This window comes from Synchiropus splendidus, chromosome 17, assembly GCF_027744825.2.
Source record: "Synchiropus splendidus isolate RoL2022-P1 chromosome 17, RoL_Sspl_1.0, whole genome shotgun sequence".
NCBI classification, from domain to species: domain Eukaryota; kingdom Metazoa; phylum Chordata; class Actinopteri; order Syngnathiformes; family Callionymidae; genus Synchiropus; species Synchiropus splendidus.
This window is the reverse complement of record NC_071350.1, coordinates 20,217,874-20,237,998: the sequence shown is the minus strand read 5'-3', so window position 1 is coordinate 20,237,998 and position 20,125 is coordinate 20,217,874. Positions and strand designations below refer to the sequence as shown.

Below are 20,125 nucleotides of genomic sequence, written 5' to 3'. Positions count from 1 at the left end.
AGTCCGCAGGGCCACACGTGTGTCAGGAGGCAACTGTGCTCTCCTCAGAGCTCGGGCCAGAGCATCATGTGTTCCGCTAGAAGCGTCTCTCTCTCTATTTTGCAGTTTCAAATGAGGCCAAGAGTTCAAACGCTCCAGGTGGAAAGGTCACGTGCACCGTGTGGAGACAGAAGCCAAAGTACATCTGCTGCTGGTGCCCTGCAGGCACCTGCGCCGTCCGCAGCACCAATCCGTCATCCCTGACCCCGCTTTGGTCCCAGTTCAGAGCCACAGAGGAGAACACCAAGATGGCCTCGCTCAGCATCACATCCACTCCTCAGTCGACAGAGTCCGGATTTCAGATTTGCTCTGGAGCAAATGTACACTTCACTGAAGTCTTCTGCTGTGACGGCGGAGCTCGTGGATCCGCCCGGCTGTGCCACTCCCTCTCGGGTTGGCTGGCCGGCATTTATCCAGTGGAGGGAGGACCGCAGTCCTCCAGGGGTTTGCCACGTTCAGGACCAGAGGACAAACACTGAGACAGAGTCAGCCACTGGTCAATACGGCTGCTGCTGCTCCATTTTTCTATTAACCCCGCCATCAATGACACGCGGGCTCCACGGGTCGATACCAGACTGCGCTTCAACACCTCCATTTTGCCCTCTTTCTTCTCGCTTTTTTAGACGAAGCCCAGTTCAATCCAAAGCATCAAAATGAAAATTCGGTGGTGATTTCCTGCTTTACTCAGGGGCCGTCTTTGCCCAAGTGCAGCCAATGAGACGGAGGGATGACAAGCAGAAGGGGAACCAGGGGAAGGAGCGGTGACATTACAGGGAGCCTGACGCGCGAGAGGGTGCAGGCGCTGACGTCAGCTGTAACTGGGAGAGAAGGCAGTCTCTATGTAGGTCACATTAAAAACACATGCAGTTACCTCACAGACAGCTCACTAGCCACACGGCACGCCGACACACGTTTGCAGCGATCAGCCCCGACCTGCTGCGCGCTCCCATCTATGGCTGCAACCTTCACCTGTCCATTCACACCAAGCTGAGATGCAGCCCCGCCTGGCCCTCCTCCTCCTGCTCCTCAGAGGCGCCCACAGAGTTCAGACCACAGTCCCATCCTCACTGCCGCTCCGTGTCTGACCCGGGCGAGCACCAGCCGCTGGCTGCTCTCATAGAGCAGGGAGCGACCAGCCGGGCCAAAGCCATCTGGACTGAAAATGATCCTGACGTCCATAAACACAGAGCAACCCTGGAAAACACGCACACGCCTTTGTATTGCCATCCACGGGGGGACATTGTAAGGTTTCCCATCACCCTTTCCCCAGCCTCTCCCACTGAACCTAACCCTCCATAACACACGGCTCTCCTGAACCAGGACCCTGGACCAAACTGGAAGCCCATTATTTGGAAGTCTTCATCCTCAAATTGAGGTTTGGACGTGTGGGGACCAGCAAAAGGTCCCCACGACCACATAAGGTCCCCATGAGGATAGTGTGTTGTGAGGAATTGGCCCCCACCCTAACCCACACACGATTGTCTCCCTATCTTAGTGAGGACCGTCATTGCCATCAGCCCTTCCCCAGCCTCTCCCCCTGAACCTCACCATCTGACACACATGACTCAGCTGAACCTGACTCTGAACCAAACTGAAGCACAGTGACCCGGCTGTTTGGTAGTTTTCACCCTCAAACTGAGGCTTGACAAAGTGAGGACCTGCCAAAATATCCTCACTCTGTGGGTGAAAAACTCACAGCGGTCCTCACAAAGATAGAAGAACACACACACACACACACGCAGCTCTCATGCTGCACATGGCTCCAGGACGTCATAGAAGACCTCTGACTGAAAAGTGAGGACCAGCTCTGGGCAGCTGCCGACTCAGCAGGGCCACTCTCTCCTTCCCAACTGAAAAATGTCTCTTCGAGTTGACGATCCGGTCAGGAATAGTGAGGGTGGAAGTGCCATAAGGTAGGTGGGTGGAGATATGAATGCAAACAGCAAGAAAGAGAGGAGAGCTTTGTGAGGGCGAGTCGCTCGGTTTGTAAGACTCACGCTGAGCTGTCCTGCAGGGGTCGCTCTGTGTGCTGTCAGCAGAGTGGGCGGAGGCCACCCAGGAAACGCTGGCGGTCCTCACAAAGCCGAAGCCTGGCTGGCGCAGACCCGTCTGGCTGGGCTTGGGAAGCACGGATCTGGAGGCCAGGATCTGGGCCTGGGCCGTCACTGTCGCCGAGGCAGGAAGAGCTGCACGCCGCATGAACGCTTCATCCTCTGTTGAAAGAAAAGGGAGCTGCCTTTTCTGACTCAAGAATTACATCTGGTGATGATGCGAGTGCAACAGTGAAGCTGTAGAGGGGAATTATATCCTGGTGCCAAAGTTCCCTCAGACCAAGTCAGCAGGGCAACCTAACGTCACCCCACAGATGAGCCTGAACTCTCAAGGATGTCTCCATTCATGGATCCATAGGCTGCAGGGACGGGCCACACGGACCCAAAAGGTTATCACAATAAACTTAATGATGAATGATGATAATGATAAATGATGAGGATAAAGCCATGTTCCTTCTCCTCCATGTGTCGGACACTCCAGTCTCTCTGTTTGATGATGGAACTCAGGAGTGGAGTTTGTCTCCAACACCATGGTTTGTTGACGTCTCAATAGAAGAGTGAACTCTGCAGTGCAGAGATGAGCAACTCAATGTTTCAGGTCTCTGGTAGAAGCCGCTGGTGTCTGACAGGCTGCTCTGCCAGCTTTATTTAGGGCTTCAATGGAGCCCTCTGTCTGTCTGTCTGTCTGTCTGCTGTGTCTCATGTCTCTGAACACTTGAACTATGGAGCAGTCTGGACACAGTTCCTAGATGCTGCTGGAGACACATGAGAAACCATCAGGTGAAGAAATGATCATGGAGTCAGAGTCTATTCTCCAGATCATGATCCAAACTCTCAGTCCTTTGTCTTGTGTGATGAAAAACCTTGTCACAGTTCTCTCTCCTAAAATGCTTGTTTTCTATGGCCTTATTGAAGATGTCACTCAGACTCTGAGGCTTTAGAATTTGTTGATGGTCCCTGACTGATGGCGGCTCCTAGCATTAGCGCTGCCTGTGAGAGTGTGTCCTCCATCAGTGAAGCCTCATGGGGACGCGGAAGAGGACGCCACCGTGTTGTCACCTTGGCAGTGGGAGAGCTGCATGTGTTGATGTGAACCAAGGCAGCGGAGCGCCTCAGAGAACCTGTGAGGACCACTCCATCTCATCAAAGAAACCACACTCTCCACAACTGACCACACCGCCGTCAGCGTCTCCTCATGTTCAGGTGTGCACCTCCGATGCAGCCAGTGAGCCGCGGGTTTATCCAGTTTATGGTGAGATGCAGACGTGTCACGGTGGAGACTGTGTTGAGCAGGATATGGTGTGCAGTCAGTTATGGCCCGTCCCTACTAGTCAGAGTGTGTCAAACTCCTTCACCACAATAGGCAGAAGGTTTGGAGCAGCCACTCATCTCTCCTCACTGTTTGGACTCCAGCAGCTCCGTGTTAGTCTGTGCGCCACAGGTCGACCTTCTCAGGCCAAAACCACTTTTTTACTTCAGCAAAAAAGAAATCATCCCCAATGATCTTCGCATTTCACAAGACGGAGCCACATTACCATTTTGTTGTCTTCCTCATCCAAGCAGAGAAACCAAAAGATACAGAGTTTTCAATGGCATTGAAATTGCACTCCAAGCATTCGCTTGGTCAGCACTTCACGTCCGTCTGACTGCTGCCGGCTTTGAAGCAAAGCACAACCCACCTCCACACCAGCGACTCAAGCAAATGACACCGTGGGCTCCTCGTGTCTCTTCCCTGCTTCACCATCGCTCCACACTGCACAGCACAGTGTTGGACAGCCAACTGTGCTCCCACACCGGAACGGGATGAGAACGTGATTGAAAAGGAGCAGAGTCAGACTGAAGCGCAGGCGCTGCCTCCATGGGCTGACAGTTGTCAGCCTCCCTGTCTGACGCCAAACAGTGGCACGCGCAGCTAGGAAGCACAGGTCCACTGGGCAGGAGCCTCCAGTAAAGCCCTCTTCCTGTCCGCCTCCAGAGCAATTTCCTGGGCAGCAGAAAAGCTCTATCCCTGCTGGCTCCCTCGGTTTGGCACAGCGTGCTCCGCCGCATCAGTACTAAAGGAGCTCAGGTAACAAACTCTGGCCTGGCAGGTAGATGAGGACAACAGTCGCCCGTGTCCTCACTGGTGGCACGCTTCGCCTCCTCCTGTGCTCCCTCTTCCACGGCAACACTGGAAGGACGAGGATGATCTATTGCTTTTCTGATGGGGACGTCATGAATACAATTCTGAATAAAAATAAAAATAAATATATATAACGTATATTTTCATAAATAAATAATAAATAAAGTATACAATGTTGTCATCCATTTTCAAACCTGCTCCAACAGGTGAACAGTGTGTACTGTAGGGGGCGCCACCACTGTCTTCATCGTTGTTTCTTTCCAAGAACTTCTCCATAGTTGGTGACTATCACAGATGTGCAGCTGTCAAGTCACTTCACTGACTCACTGCTGCCACCATACGTGGCTCATGGGTTCAGACTCAGCCTCTCACGGCCCACAGGGCTGGAACAGGTCACTTCTCGCGGCCCTCTAGGGGGCGCTGGCGGACCTCCCATGGACCTCTACGGTGAAGAATGACTGCTCTACAACATACATGTTATCAGCATGACGATGACTTTGACTGATGAAAACGCACATTAATAACATGAGACTGTTCTGAGTTCATCTGCAGTGCAGTGTCGCACAGCGACCTTGACCTTGAGTGGAGCAGATTTATTCTGCAAATGAAAACGGCGGACCTAAAGAGTGCGCTTGTCAGGTGACAGGCAGCCACCGGCACCAGCAGGCAGGACGTTCCATCTCAGTCAGTTGACAGATGACTGGTTTGGAATCAGCGCAGAACCACTCACATCTGACTTCAAGGTTGCACGCACGACCTTCACATTTCACAGTGTTCGACTGTATGTTGGTCATTTCAATGACAACACTCCGGGCGGTAACTTACCGTACACCATATCCTGTCAAACACAGTTCTGCATCTCACCATAAACTGCCTTGGTCCACATCAACACACGCAGCTCTCCCGCTGCCAAGGTGACAACACGGTGGCGTCCTCTTCTGCGTCCCCATGAGGCTTCACTGATGGAGGACACACTCTCACAGGCAGCGCTAATGCTAGGAGCCGCCATCAGTCAGGGACCATCAACAAATTCTAAAGCCTCAGAGTCTGAGTGACATCTTCAATAAGGCCATGGAAAACAAGCATTTTAGGAGAGAGAACTGTGACAAGGTTTTTCACCACACGAGACAAAGGACTGACACACTGTGTGTGTGTGTGTGTGTGTGTGTGTGTGCGTGTGTGATGCAGGAGGAGCAGAGGAAGCTCTTCAAGCTGAGCCAACTTCAGCAGCAGGAAGAGTTTCCCCAAACATTTCAACCAAACCACAGAAGATGAATGCAGTTCAAACAACAGAGCCATCTGCACGAGTCACAGTGAGTCTGACATGGCACCGGTGAAATACATGTGGATGTACTGTTTTCATCTCTTTTGTTCACAATAACTTTCAGCCAGACAGAAGTATCATATTTTACTCACTATTTAGAAAGGAAAAATACACTTTCATACAGCAGGGGCAGCAGGGAGGAAAGCCTTGTTATAATGCTCCAATTCGTGGTCATGAACATCAGAAATATTAGGACAAAGGAAGCCGTGGAGGGCACGTCTTTGTCAGCTGTGTGGGTGAGACGAGGGACGCTCTGAGTCTGCTTGTACAGTTGTCAAACGTGCAGCGTTCCTGCTCTTATTATAATGGTATGAATCCAAATCCTACCTGCGTTGCCGTGGTGTGTTTGAGCGGCGGCAGGAGGAAGAGGTTGGATGGGTTGGCTGTAGATCAGCGTCGCCCGCGGACCTTGACCGCTGCTTTTGCCCTTCAGTGATGCAGTGCGGTGGACGGCGCCCAAACCCAGGCGCAGTCCTCTGCCAGAGCGCAGGAGACTGTTGCTGCCCTCAGGCTGAGCTGCTGTCCCAGACTTCATCGGCTCCTCAGCAGAAGACTCTTTAAAAGCAGCGGCACATCCAACCTGACGAGAAAGGCAGGGCTGCTTTGAAACATTGAGCAGAGCGGCTTCTGAACATTCCTGCACGATACGCTCCTGATCCGACTTGGACTGGAAGCTGCTGCGGTTTATTTCAGGTCTCTTCCAGTCACGTCACATGAGGGTCGAGGGTCCATCGGACCAACGTGCTCCTGAATGCTGAACAGCAGATGATACTGTCCTTCGTAAATCTATTTACACGTAGAAGGAAAAATATTCACAAGTGCATTTTGCTTGACTTGTAGGACTCCCTTCCTTTCCCCTTCTAGAGCAGCAGCTGATGCTGTACAGCAGGCCTGGCCCAGCCGTCGCTGGTCTGCTGAGCACATGCTCCAAACACGTCGGGCTGTGAGGCTTCACCTGAGCAGCTGCTCACCTGACGAGCAGAGAGCCATTGAACCTGCAGCCAGGTTGATTGTCTATGTTCCAGAGTTAAACAGGAGTCTTTGAACAGTACTGTGACATCTCGCTGGAACAGCTCTGACTCTTTCCTCTCATTTCCTGTATAAAGCATCATCTCAGCAGCAACTTGACCCAACTCACAGCCAGTCTGGCGGCTCATTTGGTGAAGAGCCGCTTGTGGCTGGGGAGCGGCGGGTTGACCAGGCCTGGTCTACACCTTTACAGAAAGAAAGGCACAGTCCAGTCACAACAAAGATTCAGCGTCATTCTCACCTCTGATGATGCCTTGTAGAAGGTTGCCGTCTTCCCGCCCAGTTTCGGTGCCGCTGTGTGGTTGTGTGGATGTCCGTGGCCGTGTGGAGCTACGGTGCTGTGAGCCGGCGGCACGGTGTTAGTGTAGCCAGGGGCTCTGATGCTCCGACTTAGAAACCCAGACGGGAGCATGTTGGCCTGCATGTCTTGGCGGTACTTGTCAAACAGCACGTTGGAGGCGCTGAGCAGCGCAGCTCCTCTGGTGTCCTCCTCACTCCTGGAGGGGTCTTTGTGAGAAGCTAAGGTTCCATGCACATAGCTCGACAGGCGTGATGGCAGGGAGGACACCTGGTACGGTCCGTCTGCAGCCTGAGGCTTGCGCTGAGGAGTTTTCCGGACGTAGGTGATGATTTTCGGACGAACTCCTTTGGGTTTAGGCTTGGGAGAGGAGTTTGAAGACTGAGGTGGTTTGGGTGGGCTCTGCTGGCTGTTAAAAGGTGGCGTGGGGTTTCCAGTTGTGCTTGGATTTGCTTTCGCTGGTGCTCTTGAGGAGGCGTTGCCCTGAGCTGGAGCTGAGAGAGGAGAGTTGCTTCCTGACGGAGTGTGTCGCGCCGCAGCACTGAGGTACGTGGAAGGCTGCCGGCGCGGTGAGCTCTGAGGCGTCCTGAGAGGAGAGCGTGGAGGAGTCCAAGCCCCGGAGTCCACCCTGGTGCGGTTGGGGCTCGAGCAATTCCTTCTGTATGTGAGTTGAGTGGGAGGCCTTTTCTCAGTGGCGGGACTTGGAGGACTTGCCGCCGGCGGCCTTTGCGCTGGTGAGACTTGTTTGTTTGCATCCTGACTCTGGCAGCGTTGCTGGGAAACGCCACACACACTGTACAGGTGTGAGAAATCGGACGGCTCCCGTAGCGACGACTTGGAAAACCTTCTGGCTGAGCCGCTCGGTTGAGAGTCTGCAGCACGACCGGAAGATAGAGTGCGAGCCCTTTCTGCCGCTTGAGCTCTGCTTGCTTCCGTCTCCGTCTGGCAGAGGGGTCTGACGAGCTGCTGTCTTCGAGGGGGCAGCACCCGCTCTTCGAACCCGGCCTTCCTCCTCTGACCCAGGCCAGCATCAGATGAGGAGTTCCTCCGCTGAAGACCTCCCTCCTCCTGCCGCTGACCCTGGACGTGGTGCTGGCCATGTTTCTCCTGAGGATGATGCGTGGGAGGGGAGTTCTGATTGGCATCGACTCGGGTTGCCCTTCCTGTCACTTGGGCTGAGGTAGTGTTGTTGGCAGTGGGAGAATGGTTGCTCTTCTGGCTGAGGAGGGACACGCGGGGCTCCCCGGAGTAATCCAGAGAACTGGACAGACTCCCGCCGGAAGAGAGGGTTGAGAAACTGGAAACAAAAACGTTTGTCTCAGACTTTGACTCCTTGAGGCCCCTCCTGCGCCGGCCCTTCTCAGCTGCCGAGGCGTCCTTCTTCTCAACGCTGTCTGTGAAACATGTGTCGAGCTCTTCGGTGCTGTGACAGATGATCCGTCTTTGAACATCCCGACCCCTTTGCGCTTTGTCCTCCACGGTGTCATTGTCGTTCTTCTTCACTCCGTTGGAGGAAGAGCTGGCAGTGGAACAAGACGAAATGGACATTGGACCTTCATCTTTGCCGTCCCTCAAGCTCTCGGCGTCGTCCTCATTCTCCTCTCCTGGCTGGGCGTCGTCCAAGAAGGAGTGTATGTCCGGACAAGCGACGAGCTCAAACTGGCGGAGCTGGCGTGACAAACAGCTTTGCTCAGAGCCCCATATCACCAGCTGGTCACGGTCAGCCACGAACGGAGGCAGAGTGCTGGGGCTGTAGCCGCCGCCCACTCCACATCCGCCTTGACCACCGGACGACAACTGATTGGCGTTCTTGTCTCCGCTGCGTGGGAGTCGGTTCCTGATTTCTTCAACACTGACTTGCATTTCCTGAAAACCAGCAGCGAAGCTCATCCTGTATATTTGTTGAAACCTGCCTTCACGTCTGATCACAGTCGCCTCAGACTCGCGCACTCTCCGTCCGCACACATCGTCTGGATCAGGGTTCTCCTGCAGCTAGAAGAAAGCACAAAAGCAACAGCGGAAAGTTCAATGTTAGCCTCTTCTTATCAGGAAGCAGAGAAACGACAAAGCAGGCCAGAGCAGAAGCGCACGGCTGTGGCGACAGAGCCAAGACAGCAGGGCTCCCACTCTTCTCAACACGCCATACGCTCCGTTATTCCACGGCTCCAAGCGCTATCAGACTGGCTGAGTTAGTATGAGGCTCAGTCCAGTCTGTGTGCGCCTCACGGATGCACACTGGAGCAGGGTGTCAGCGCTCGCTAGCAGGTGGCTGCTCAGTGTGCTCTGTGGCAGTGATGGCAGAGAGCTGCAGACACAGCAGCTTCCACTGCCTGTGGCATCTTGATGCTGCGCCAAGCCATGTGGTGCTCAAACCTCTCTCATGCTGAAGGTCATCCACTGCACTTGACTTTCATATGCCTGTGCAGCGAACGAGGGAGACATTCGAGAGGCGGCAGGGTGAGCTTCAAAACAGCAGAAACACAACACGTCGGAAACGGCCGAGCGGTCTGAGATCCTCTGCTGGCAGATCAGTTGTTGAGCTGACGCAGCATTGGAAGGCTTGCTGGCGCCTTCAGGGAGCCTCACTGGAGCTTCCCTAACTGGTGGACATCAGCTGCAGCCCTGCCTCTACAGCAGTCACACAAAAGGAAAACAGGGAACGTGACGCGCAGGAGCAGACAGACAGATCTGCTAAGGAAAAAAGAAACGTTCAGGGAGCTTCCTGTCCACACAGAGAGAGAGAAAAGCTTGAAAGAAAACCCCTCCTGTCGCATCGCCCGACAATGTTGACGCCACTTCTCAGATCCTGAAAGTAGCCAGGGACACACAAGCGGCGAGAGAAAAACCTGTTTTTCTATCCACACGAAACGTGCAACAAATATCTTTGATGGTTAAACATCTCTCTCTGAAGAGACTGTCGTCCAGGAACACCAGCTCATCTCTCTCTGAAGAGACTGTCGTCCAGGAACACCAGCTCATCTCTCTCTGAAGAGACTCTAGTCCAGGAACACCAGCTCATCTCTCTCTGAAGAGACTGTCGTCCAGGAACACCAGCTCATCTCTCTCTGAAGAGACTCTAGTCCAGGAACACCAGCTCATCTCTCTCTGAAGAGACTGTCGTCCAGGAACACCAGCTCATCTCTCTCTGAAGAGACTGTCGTCCAGGAACACCAGCTCATCTCTCTCTGAAGAGACTCTAGTCCAGGAACACCAGCTCATCTCTCTCTGAAGAGACTGTCGTCCAGGAACACCAGCTCATCTCTCTCTGAAGAGACTGTCGTCCAGGAACACCAGCTCATCTCTCTCTGAAGAGACTCTAGTCCAGGAACACCAGCTCATCTCTCTCTGAAGAGACTGTCGTCCAGGAACACCAGCTCATCTCTCTCTGAAGAGACTGTCGTCCAGGAACACCAGCTCATCTCTCTCTGAAGAGACTGTAGTCCAGGAACACCAGCTCATCTCTCTCTGAAGAGACTGTCGTCCAGGAACACCAGCTCATCTCTCTCTGAAGAGACTGTCGTCCAGGAACACCAGCTCATCTCTCTCTGAAGAGACTCTAGTCCAGGAACACCAGCTCATCTCTCTCTGAAGAGACTGTAGTCCAGGAACACCAGCTCATCTCTCTCTGAAGAGACTGTAGTCCAGGAACACCAGCTCATCTCTCTCTGAAGAGACTGTCGTCCAGGAACACCAGCTCATCTCTCTCTGAAGAGACTCTAGTCCAGGAACACCAGCTCATCTCTCTCTGAAGAGACTGTCGTCCAGGAACACCAGCTCATCTCTCTCTGAAGAGACTCTAGTCCAGGAACACCAGCTCATCTCTCTCTGAAGAGACTGTCGTCCAGGAACACCAGCTCATCTCTCTCTGAAGAGACTCTAGTCCAGGAACACCAGCTCATCTCTCTCTGAAGAGACTGTCGTCCAGGAACACCAGCTCATCTCTCTCTGAAGAGACTGTCGTCCAGGAACACCAGCTCATCTCTCTCTGAAGAGACTCTAGTCCAGGAACACCAGCTCATCTCTCTCTGAAGAGACTGTCGTCCAGGAACACCAGCTCATCTCTCTCTGAAGAGACTGTCGTCCAGGAACACCAGCTCATCTCTCTCTGAAGAGACTCTAGTCCAGGAACACCAGCTCATCTCTCTCTGAAGAGACTGTCGTCCAGGAACACCAGCTCATCTCTCTCTGAAGAGACTCTAGTCCAGGAACACCAGCTCATCTCTCTCTGAAGAGACTGTAGTCCAGGAACACCAGCTCATCTCTCTCTGAAGAGACTGTAGTCCAGGAACACCAGCTCATCTCTCTCTGAAGAGACTGTAGTCCAGGAACACCAGCTCATCTCTCCAGGCCTTTGTTTGCCTTCTTCGAACAGAAATTCTGAGGACCCATTATGGGAATAATATTATATTACAAAATAAATATATGAATCAAGCTATATTATTACATTGAATTATTGTATAATGTTTTGTTAAATAATAATAAGACTGAGTTCAACAGATGTGGAGAATAAGGGAATGGCATCGGACATGAGGCTTGATGAAGGAACCTTTTGGAGACCATCTGTGGCGTCGTAAACCAATGAATCAGATGGAGAACGGATGAGATGACAGAAGCAAGATACCAAATAAGGATGGATTGGGTCATCTGCTCTGCCACTGTCGCCAACAAAGGACAGATGTATAAATATTCTAAAGGGATTTCAGACGTGGTGGAGACGACACAAGATCTGGAATCTGACCCATGACGACCAGGACCGTAAGAAGACCAGGACCAATCAGTGGAGACTGCACCCCAAGATGAACTGAAGTGGGTCATAAAAGGGTCAGGGCCAGAGATGGTCTGGACCTAAGTCTAAGTCAGGCGTAGTTGTGGAGCCAGAGCTCTGTCAGGGTCATTAGACTCCTCTGTCAGGGAATACATTCTTTTGGATTTTAACTTGGGTTTTTGGTAGTCACTCTCACGAGTAAACCAACACGCAGAAGATACAGAAGTGTATTTCCCTACACCAGTCACATCTATTTAGTTCTGGGGACGGTAGGGACGGGCCATAACTGACTGCACACCATATCCTGCTCAACACAACCTCCACCGTGACACTTCTGCATCTCACCATAAACTGGATAAACCCGCGGCTCACTGGCTGCATCAGACCTGCACACCTGAACATGAGGAGACGCTGACGGCGGTGTGGTCAGTTGTGGAGAGTGTGGTGGACTTTGCTTCACCATGGTAGTTTGAACCTTTGATCATGACACTGGTCGACTCTGACTCTCTGGATCCCTGTTTCTTTGATGAGATGGAGTGGTCCTCACAGGTTCTCTGAGGCGCTCCTCTGCCTTGGTAATGTTTCTCCAGCAGCATCTAGGAGTTGAGTTCCATCATCAAACAGAGAGACTGTAGTGTCCAACACATGGAGGAGAAGGAACACAGGTTTATCCTCATCATTATCGCTGACATGACAACATTCATGGTGCTGACTTGTTTTGTCCAAATGGCCCGTCCCTGGTGGATGGAGTATATATGCAAGGTTGCACTTATCCACAAGAGTTTGGATGAATCTTTCCTCAACTCTGATTTCCTCCCATCACACTTCTTTATCTGCTTGTTCAGACGTAAATGTGGAGGTGTGTGTGTTGTACGCCTCAGTGTGAAAGGACCTGGCGCACTGGGAAGGTCGCCAGAAGCCAGGAAGCTGGCGGGACAAGTAGTCAATGAATAAGGTATTCAGAGGTCAAGCTCTGCAGATGAGGCTGATATTGAATCTAATGCTAATGGTCCCACAGAGCGAGCAGCGAGGGGAGGACGGGGGTTGGAAAAAAGGCAGGACGAAACCTGTGCAGCCCCCTGTGTTGGGGTCGTTGCATCAGTGGGGGGGTTAGGGTTAGGGTTAGGGTTAGGGTTAGGGTTAGGGGACTCAAGACACGGGCTTCACAACACCAGCTGCTGAAACAAAGCAAAAATACCATGACCACTCTACGTCCGGAGGCCTCTACTTGCAGGCAAAAAACCCCCAATGTCAATTCAGCAAGTCCCTTTGTCTCACACCGGATCCTGTGAAAACCCTGAAGACTGAGCTTCTTATCTCTGGTGTCATCACGGGGCACAAACAAGACGTTGCCTTGCTACTTCAACCAACCACACCGTAGCCTTTTCGCATTCTGCCACATGTTTACATGAGGCTCAGAGGCTTTTGTTTCCGCACCAGAACCACAAGGCAACCAACAGGCTGGACCCTGAACACGAGGCCGAGGAGCGCCTCTCTGTTGTCATGGCATCACAGTGAAGCCTCCAATGGAGAACCCTGAGCCCAGAGCCAGCATCACTTGAAGGGGTTGAGGCAGATGAAGCAGGCTGGAGGAGCTCGTTCACTCTGACAGCTCCTGCGTGCAGCCCGTCCTTGCAGCAACCGGACACACTGCCAGACTCACAGGACCTCCGATGAGAATCATCGCCCCAGAGAACAGATGCAGTGAAGGAGCAAGACTTGAGCTGCGCCTCTCACCACAGAGAGCTTGTGTGTGAGAGCCGGCGACGATGGGCTGAGGGCAGGACTCGACGGTGGAGTCGTGCTGAATGATGCGGGAGCGGCCTCCGTCTGCAGGAAGCAACGGTGAATGTGGGTGACAATGATCCGGACGGGTGGGAGAGCAGGAAACCCCAGCTCTGCGCTCCCGTGAGGAAAACGCTGCATCATACATGTTATAAAACCTTTTCTTTTTCATAAATGAACGGGTGAGCAGTCTTTCCTGTAGGGGGCGCCACTACCATTCTCTCTTCTCCATGGTTGGCATTCAAACGGAGCGTCTCACGGCCCTGAGGTGTGAAACAAAAACCCAGCCGCGTGGTGAAGAATCCCTGCTCTCGATGACGCGGTTCAGTTTCCACAGAGATGCACAGGCATCTCCACCACCATGGTGCCCGAGGAGCCTGAGCAGAAGTCATCCAGGTATGCTGGCTGACAAAAGCATCAGGAAGGTTGAGTCTGCCGCGAGACGAAGACCAGTCCAAACACGCACCCATGAACCCGAAAGACACGGCAGCACAACTTCAAATCAAATGTCCTGGAAGCCCCGCCAGCCGCATCTGCCACTCAGACGTGCACGATTTAGTGCTTGCTATAATCATCCGGATCATCGTGAACAACACGGAGAAGCCAGCGACACATGCGCGTCTCTCAGCCTCTTTGTTTTGTCGGCCAGCAGCAGCACATGTGGCCATGACAGAAGCCGTTTGTCATCAGCACTTTGCTTTCGTCTCACACACACGCACACACACACGTTTGTGTTGCTAGCCGCAGCAGCTGCAGGTGCCTCACCGTAATTCATGATTCTGGAATGGAATCACATGACGTAATGCGACTGAGTTGACATCAATATGCAGAGTAGCACTTTCGCTCCCCACACCTCACTAATCCATGATGACCCCTGCGCAGGCCCCCCACCCCCCACCAGGGGCCAGTGGTGCAGAGGAAGCAGCCGGACCACGTCTGTGTGGAGACTGAGACTCTCCTTCATCCTCGCCAGCGGAGGCACAGCATTCAGCTGAAGCAAGTCTACATTTGTCTTTCCTCTATTCTTCCGTCCAACGAACCCTCCTCCCTCAGTGTCTGTCAACACCAGGTGAGACAGAAATAGCGCCTCACTTTCACAGGAGACACAATGGCCGCGATGTTAGAAGCGATGATTCACTAGAGTCTGAGGTGTGAAGGCTGCTACAGCCGAGGGACTGGCGTCAGGCACAATGGAGCAGGCGCGTGTCTGGTTTTCTGTGGAAACAGATGACGCACTGGCTCCGACAGAATCGGTCGTTCGGCTTGGAAGAGGCTTTCAACAAAGGTTGGATGAAGGCATGATGGATGGTGACCACAAAACTCCCATTTGGTCAATCTTGAGGATTGCAACACAATATACGTCGACTCAAACTTCCTTATTGTTCACAGCAGGCCTGGCCAAGCAGCCGCTGTGTTGCTGAGCAGACTGTGAGGCTTCACCTGAGCAGCTGCTCACCTGACGAGCGGAGAGTGGTTCAAGCTGCAGACCCACTGCAGTTTGCATACAGAGAGAAGACGGGAGTGGAGGATGCCATCATCTTTCTGCTCCACCGGTCCCTATCTCACCTGGACAGAGGTAGTGGTGCTGTGAGGATTACATTTTTGGACTTCTCCAGCGCCTTCAACACAATCCAGCCACTGCTACTCAGGGACAAACTGACGGAGATGGGGGTTGAAACACACCTGGTGGCATGGATCACTAATTACCTGACCAACAGACCTCAGTTTGTGAGGCTGGGGGACAGCAGGTCTGACACTGTGGCCAGCAGCACAGGAGCACCGCAGGGAACTCTACTCTCTCCGGTCCTGTTCACCCTGTACACCTCCGACTTCCAGTCCAACACGGAGCTCTGCCATGTGCAGAAGTTCGCAGACGACACGGCCATCGTGGGGTGCATCAGGAGTGGACAAGAGGATGAGTACAGGAAACTGATCCAGGACTTTGTCACATGGTGCGACTCCAACCACCTGCTCCTAAACACCACCAAGACCAGAGAGATGGTGGTGGACTTTAGGAGACCCACGCCGCATCCAGAACCAGACACTATCAAAGGAGATTGTGTGGAGGTGGTCCACACTTACAAATACCTGGGAGTGCAGTTGGATGACAAACTGGACTGGACTGCCAACACTGATGCTCTGTGCAGAAAGGGACAGAGCCGCATGTACTTTCTCAGAAGGCTGGCGTCCTTCAACATCTGCAAGAAGCTGCTACAGATCTTCTACCAGTCTGTGGTAGCGAGCGCCCTCATGTATGCAGTAGTGTGCTGGGGGAGCAGCTTGAAGAAGAAGGATGCTGCACGCCTGGACAAACTGGTGAGGAAGGCAGGCTCTGTTGTTGGCACAGAGCTGGACAGCCTCACATCAGTGGCAGAGAGACGGGCATTGAACAGGTTTCTGTCCATCATTGACAATCCCAGTCATCCTCTGCACAACACCATCTCCAGACAGAGGAGTAGTTTCAGCGACAGACTGCTGTCATTGTCCTGCTCCACAGACAGACTGAGGAGATCGTTCCTCCCTCACGCCATTCGGCTCTTCAACATCTCTCGGGGAGGACGATAAAATGGACAAATACACTCTAGACTCACTACACACTCACACCATAGACACACGTGCACTTTAGTTCGTGACACACAGACACATTTACATGCTGAACTGTTGTTATTTATTTTAATTTAATTTTAAGTTTAATTTCCTATTGTAGCATTGTTTTTTTTTTTTTTTTTTTTTTTTTTTTACTTGCTCTTATGTTTCCACCTGTCATGCTGCTGGAAATGGGAATTTCTCTTCAGAGATCAATAAAGTATCTATCTATCTATCTATCTATCTATCTATCTAAGCTCATCCCTGTGTGTCACCAGCTTGCTGGCTCACGTTTCAAACTCCTCCATTTGACCCTGATCCTCCTGCAAATATCAAGCGGCGTAGATGTGGTGACTTGACTCCTCTATGTGGGGACCTGCTCCAAGCCCCGCCCCCTCCTTCTTAGAGCACGTGCGGCCAGGTTTATTGTCTATGTTCCAGAGTTAAACAGGAGTCTTTGAACAATACTGTGACATCTCGCTGGAACAGCTCTGACTCTCATTTCCTGTATAAAGCATCATCTCAGCAGCAACTTGACCAAAACAGCAGCCAGTCTGGTGAAGAGCGGCGTGAAAGTGGGGCAGAGCAGCAGGTTGGCCAGCACTGGGTCACAGGATCATTTGGATGTTGTGAGTGGAAAGGCTAATTCAAGCCACTTCTGGCTTGTCATGCAGCGTCTGCAATGTATCAGAGGACTGAAACCAACAGCCATTCATTCACACAGGCCTGCTGCAAGGGCTGCAGAGGTCTCTTCTGCCACTCAGATCCCAATAAGCCACAGTTGATCATTGTGGCATCAGGTAAACACTTTGGCGCAGACAACAGCTCCCTCCCTCCCTCCCTCCCTCCCTCCCTCACCGACAGCCAGATAGCGTTCCGTTCCTCGGGGGGAATCTTCCACTCTCACTCAGCAGCGCTAACAGGATTCCAGGTCAGCGTGGGTGATCGCTCTTTGAGGAACCAGGAGGAGAAGCAAACCTCATCATCTGCTCATCCAAGCTGATTCATACTGCGGGAAGCCGGAACTCTAATCTTAAGAAGGTGTTAAATTGATACCAATCACATCCAACTATGGATGAATGAGAAGACAAAAGATGGTAAAACGTGAGGAAACACATCACATCACGACTCCCCTCTCCTGCTTCTCACACGTGCACAAACGCACCACTGCATTGCTGGATCCTGCTTCGAAGGGCCCAACACGAACTGGGAATTCAACAACAAACAAGTGCAGTGATTTGAAAAAAGCAAGCGAGTGTTTTCCTGCGGAGTGAGCAGGATGTGCTCCTGCCTCTGTCCCACCGACACGCTGCTCGCACTGGGTCAGTAAATGCTGCTGCAGCTGAAGCCGGGACAAAGACGCGCTGCCGTCCGGCGCACTGGGCTTTTCGTGGAGGTACCTGCTCTCCTCTGAACCACCGCCGACCTCCTGCAACACTCAGAAGCTGCAGAAGCCACACGTGCGCCCAACAATAGACACATGACCAGAGAGTGTGGGAACTGGGAATTGGTTTGGTGACAAGCATGATTTAAAAATAGAGCGACTGCAGCAGTCTGGGGGAGATAAGAGGGAGGGGGTGCGGGGGGCTCTGTTAATAGGCTGCCGAAGCCTTGCAATGAAAGTGCTGGATGCCAGAGAGAGATGCAGAGGAGGAGAGGGGAGTCTGTGGTAGCAGCGCATGATTTGCTGCGCCCCTCCACCCACCTCCATCACCACTGTCGCGCTGAGGAAAAATGTTAACTCTTGCATGGCTGCGTGACGGGACAAAGAGACAGAGGAGTCCTCTCTGGGACGGAGAGGAACTTTCCCAACAAGGTTGGCGAGGACGCAGAACTTGAGTCTCGTCTGGTTGTAAAAGGCTTGTGCAGGGTGAAGACCACTTGAGGATAGAGCAGATTTGACTGGTGATGACGACGAGGGGGAGGAAGGTGCAGGCAAAATAAGGCCGTCCCAGGAAATATGGGAGCGTGAGCAGCACAAAGATGACACCACAGCAGCCATGCGAGACATTCTGACCTCCTCCTTTATTGTCTGGCGTCAGACCCAAACATGCAGCCTCAGCAGGGGAGCGCGCGTGAGTGTGCGCGAGACTCTCCGGCTGCCCCCTCACGTCCTGCCGTGGGAGGAGCTACTGCCACCTTTCAGACAAAGGACGTGAGAAGCGAGTGTCCCGCGTCTGATCTGAATGAACGTCTTCACAGGCTCCTCCCTCACTCCGCACCACCACTTCTCACCCGTGCTTTGTCCTTGACCCTTTGCTCTTGTGCAGCGTGGCATTTGTCAAGGTGACACGCACTCCCAGACCCAACAGAACCTCAGTGGGCTTGACAGTTTTCCTGGCAGAGATCTGCTTCATCGACTGGCGAGCCAACAGTGGCGAGGTCGGACGAGATGGATCAATCACGTCTGCAGCAGCAGCACACGGCTGCAGTCAACGTCCACGTGTGAAAGGAAAAAGTGGCCTTCCCAGTGCACGCATGTGGATGTAGAGCTGGCGGGAAACAAAGCCCCCTCAGCCTCGAGGACAGCAGCCGTCAGCAGCCTATCCAGCAGATCCAGCTGTGGTTCACCACAGCCTGGGCTGGTGTTCTGCTGCCGCACAGATCCGACAACACTAGCATGGCTCCACGTGTGGAGCAGAGCCAGCCGTAATGCAGAACCATGGGATCACCGCCGCATCTCACAGGGACCACGTGTGACCCAGAACCTGCTCCTCAACCTGGGGTCTGAGTCCGGTTCCTGCCTCAGAGTTCACAGAGCTTGTTTACAAACCGAGCTCCGTTCGATTCACGACGTCCTTCTGACTGATCCATGTTTGTGGGAGGTTCTTACACAACAAATGATTTCCACCAACATAAAAACACAACTAACCTCTTTAATCAAAGCAAGCAGCCGTGAATCAGTTGTCATCACGTCATCATCGCGTCAGTTGTGTCAGTGCTCCGGTGACTTTCCAGTGTCGACCTCTGCCTGTCCCACTCCATATCAACGTTTAATGCTTTTAACAATGGGGATCATTGTTTGAGTCGGGCTGGTCAACAATAACTACAGCTGCTTAGCTCGACATTACCCGTCGCGCTACGCTAACAAGCCCGTTTGACTGGCAACGCCCCCAAACAGCCGTAAACAGGAGCATCTCCAGCCTCCATGCCATCCACACGGGCCACCACCCAGCGCCCCGGGCTACAGGCGTTAGCAGCTGCCTGCTGACAGCGCTGCCAACTCCCACGCCGTCGGCGCGAGACTCCCGGGGCTGGTCACGTGCTGTCAGAGTGTGACGAAGCTGGCGGCCAATGAGCGCGCATTCTCTCAATAAGTCTCTTATTATGAGTATTGATGCTGCTGAATAAGAAGCAGCCAAACACAGCAACAAGTCGCCCAGGTAAAGGTTTCAAAAGCTCCCATGTGACTCGATCTTCCACACCGAAAACAGCCCTGCGGATACAAACTTTGGCTCCACCAACCTGGGTGTATTGGTGAACAGCCGAACCAAACCACGGTGTCCGCGTCTCAAGCCCGGTTCCCTCAGAAGCGCGGCTCTCTACCCGGCCCTGCAGGGGGTCGCAGCTCCAGGATCTGACTCCCTGGAGAGGCGGCTCTAGCCATGAAGCTGCCGCAGGGACCCGCTCCGTCCCTCATCCCCTCTTCTGCCTCCACCCTCGACCTCAGGATCCAGACCCAAAGCCCCTGCTCCGAACAAAAGACGACTCACCTGCGGGTGCGCGCTTCTGCCAGACGGGAGAGCTGGTGGGAGAAACCCGCGCGTCCTTCCACGCCGTGTGTCTCTCCGCTCTGTGAGGATGAAGCACAGACAGCTGCAGCAGCAGGAGGAGGAGGAGGAGGAGGAGTGGTGCTGATGCTGCAGACGGCACCTGCTGCCGTCGCGGCCACGACACGATGGCGCCACCTGCTGGTACAGCGCGGTTGAGAGGAAAAACGGACCGGCTCCGAGGTGAGAGGGGGCGCACCATTCCAGAGGAGGCTTCTGCATGCGGCCCATGCAGAGTCAGCTGTGAACACTAGGTTCATCTTTGGACAGAGAAAAGACTGGGCACCTGGCTGGAAGAAGAAGCTGCGCTGGACGCCCAGATCAAGAACACGTTTATTTCTCTGCACAACGAGGAA

At 53.1% G+C, this 20,125-nt stretch overlaps 1 protein-coding gene across 2 annotated transcripts in view; it reads right to left on the bottom strand.

Annotated features, from left to right (window-relative positions):
* mtus2a (microtubule associated tumor suppressor candidate 2a) overlaps positions 1 to 19,807 on the bottom strand; it is a 34,287-nt gene extending 14,480 nt beyond the window's left edge. For both annotated transcript variants that reach the window (XM_053847200.1, XM_053847201.1), the window contains exons 1-4: positions 19,713 to 19,807; positions 6,807 to 8,855; positions 5,864 to 6,116; positions 2,037 to 2,252 (exon numbers count right to left, since the gene is read on the bottom strand). In XM_053847200.1, coding sequence (XP_053703175.1) covers positions 2,037 to 2,252; positions 5,864 to 6,116; positions 6,807 to 8,753 — 2,416 coding nt within the window. In that variant the 5' untranslated portion in view covers positions 8,754 to 8,855; positions 19,713 to 19,807. The remainder of the gene's footprint in view (positions 1 to 2,036; positions 2,253 to 5,863; positions 6,117 to 6,806; positions 8,856 to 19,712) is intronic.
* Between the last annotated feature and the right edge of the window lie 318 nt (positions 19,808 to 20,125).